At 47.5% G+C, this 2,680-nt stretch overlaps 1 protein-coding gene across 1 annotated transcript; it reads right to left on the reverse strand.

Annotated features, from left to right (window-relative positions):
• Positions 1-250: 250 nt before the first annotated feature.
• On the reverse strand, positions 251-1,141 carry LOC142774235 (lactosylceramide 1,3-N-acetyl-beta-D-glucosaminyltransferase-like). The gene has a single exon (XM_075874625.1). It carries the CDS (start codon positions 1,139-1,141, stop codon positions 251-253), a length of 891 nt encoding a protein of 296 aa, XP_075730740.1.
• Positions 1,142-2,680: the final 1,539 nt, after the last annotated feature.

Below are 2,680 nucleotides of genomic sequence, written 5' to 3' on the forward strand. Positions count from 1 at the left end.
TGTCAGTGCCCTGATGTATCACAATCCAGAGACACACTGGCTCAGTAAAAAAAAAAATGTCATGCAGTGTCCCTGTAGCGCCTGCATCTCCATCTTATTCTATATTCAATTCCAATTCTTTCACTCAACTTTGCGGCGGCAGCAAACTGAAAGCTCGTCAGATTAATGACTTGGCATTCGCTATTCTTGCTTTCTTGGTACTTTTATCTCCCTGCATTGACAGTGTCTGAAAGCTGAGATGATTTGGAATTCATTCACTCACACCCTCCTGCCAAGGCTGTAATCCCAAGGACCTGCATCGAGTCCTGTTGATCCTGCCGGCCATCTTTCTCCAGGCCGACCGCAGGTTACGCGGATTCCAACCATGACTCACAACGACTCGAGGGTTTTGACAGGGTCGGATGTTGCGCTTGGGATGAAGCACATACCCGCGGTCGTTCACGCGCCTAATTCCGGCCTTCTCTGCCACCAAGCCAGTCAGGTAGACGTCTTCAATGTAGAAGTACGGCACTTCACTCGAGCTTCGAAGCAAGAGTGGTACAGAGTCGCCAGATATTACGTAAGCCGGTCCGTTGACGTAGTCCGGATAAGTCGCCTTCGCGTACATCCACGTTGGGACGTACCACTTTCCGTAACGTCCCTTCTTTCTTCGAGCCGGTCTCGCATGGCTGATTACCGTTCCCCATATCGTCCGCCGTTGTTCGTTGGCCGCCAGGCGGTACAGAGTGATGACGAAGTCCCACACGTTCAGTAACACGTCATCGTCGATCTTAAGCAGGTACCTGGTGTTCGGACAGAAGCTGTTAGTCCAGCGTAGCATCATCAGAGATTTTAGAGTGAGGTTTCTGTAAGTGTCCAAGAAGTTTCCTTGAACAATGTCGTCATGCTCGGCGTCCTCTCTAACGATTCTATTCTGGGTGGCGTCGCTGTGCGGACGTCCAAGCATGAAGACAACTTTGAAGCCAGGCATCGTCGTCAAGACGCCACCCCAGGTGGCCCGCACGGCCGAGCGATGCTCGTAGTGCTCACTCGCTGACAAAACTGCTACCACAGCCAGCGTGTCATTGTCGCCACCCGGAGGGCTGCACACGTCTGTGCTCTTTGATAATAGGTACGATGAAGTCGTACTTGTCCCGGCCATCTCACTAACACTAAATATGGTCGTGGAGTAACACGTGCTGTCGTTGATCAGCATAGAACCATTGGCTGTGACGTTAGCATAGTTTTGCATCACAAAACTGTCCTGGACGTGTCGTATTAGCAGAACCTTGTGTCTGTCGACTGTGACACTTATCGTGAATATTCCGATGCAAATACACAGAATAATCTGGACGGAAGCTTTTGAAAGGCACTTAGCTACGCTTCTGCGATGTACGCTAAAGCGCGGAGGTGTCCAAGAGAGACGGATCATAGTTTCCATGTAGTGACTTCTCAGCTTTGCGCCAATCTCATCTCCAACGTATAAGAACGGATTTCGCATTCCTTTACTACCCGAAGTTGAACGTCTTGTCGAGTAGATGGAGCGCCGGGAATAGAAGCTATAGAATAATGAATAACTGCGTACACTCGCCGGCTCACTGGACAGTTGCTTGTGCGTCACGAACACCTGCGACACGTCTTAGACTGTATTCATCGTTTCGGCGACAGATGATCAAAGCGTGCCGCAGCTGAAGAGGTTGATGTTAGGCGTTTTTGTAATCTGAACAGCATACTTAACCCATTCATCATATGCTTAACAGAGCAGGTAAAAAGCTTGTACGAGACAACTTACTTTGCAACACGGTGTTTCTTTTCCTTGCGCCTGACTATATTGGGTCTGTTAGCGTATATATTAACCTAATGCAATAAATGCTCATAGCTCGCACAAGCCGAAAAACGTGTGAAAGTCATCAACAAAACAAAAAACAACAAATGCGGCATCATAATCAACGCGCAACACACAAATTGGTAATAAAACCTAAATGTCACATGAGAATACATCATTTAGGACATGCTGTGACGTCAGCATAACGCGATAAATTCCACTATTTTAAAGCGTTGTTATGACCTGTTATCATGGCGTCCTTTGATGACGTCGTCCATAGAGTTTCCGAGAATTAACTAGAGGGGACTCGGGCGCAGCGATTGTTCTGCCACCTTGAGAAAGATGGTTAGTGCACTAATTTGGTTAGTTTTCTTGCTTGCGGTTTCAAACGCACTTGTGGTTTAGTTTATTGCCGTGTTTCAGTTTTGTTTCGAATAAAAATGGACCGTTGTGACCTTCGGTCGGTGAGCCTAATAAGTACAAGGTGGTGCAGACTAGCTGCTCAACCTATAGTTGCTGAAAAGCCGATTCAGGCAACGCGAAGCAAAAGCGAGCCGAATGAAGAATATTAGACAAATACAAGTTTGTGTACTATCTATCAGTATCACGCTGTCTGAAGCACCGGCTGTTGCAGCTCCTATAGACACTAGCGATAGTGCCCTCTAGTGTACTTATAGCAAACTCTATTTTCACGTGACCCGTCACATTGTGAAAGGTAGGCTGATCCCATAGGAAGTGAAACACCAGCCGACATGAGGTTGGAGGACAACGAAATGGGCTCATATACTTCGTGAGGAGACTGGTAGTGAAACATCTTGAAAGTAGAGTGCGAATTTGGACACCACGAAGGAGAGATACTCGTCTTGTCTCTCTTCC

Source organism: Rhipicephalus microplus, chromosome 10 (assembly GCF_043290135.1).
Source record: "Rhipicephalus microplus isolate Deutch F79 chromosome 10, USDA_Rmic, whole genome shotgun sequence".
Lineage (NCBI taxonomy): Eukaryota > Metazoa > Arthropoda > Arachnida > Ixodida > Ixodidae > Rhipicephalus > Rhipicephalus microplus.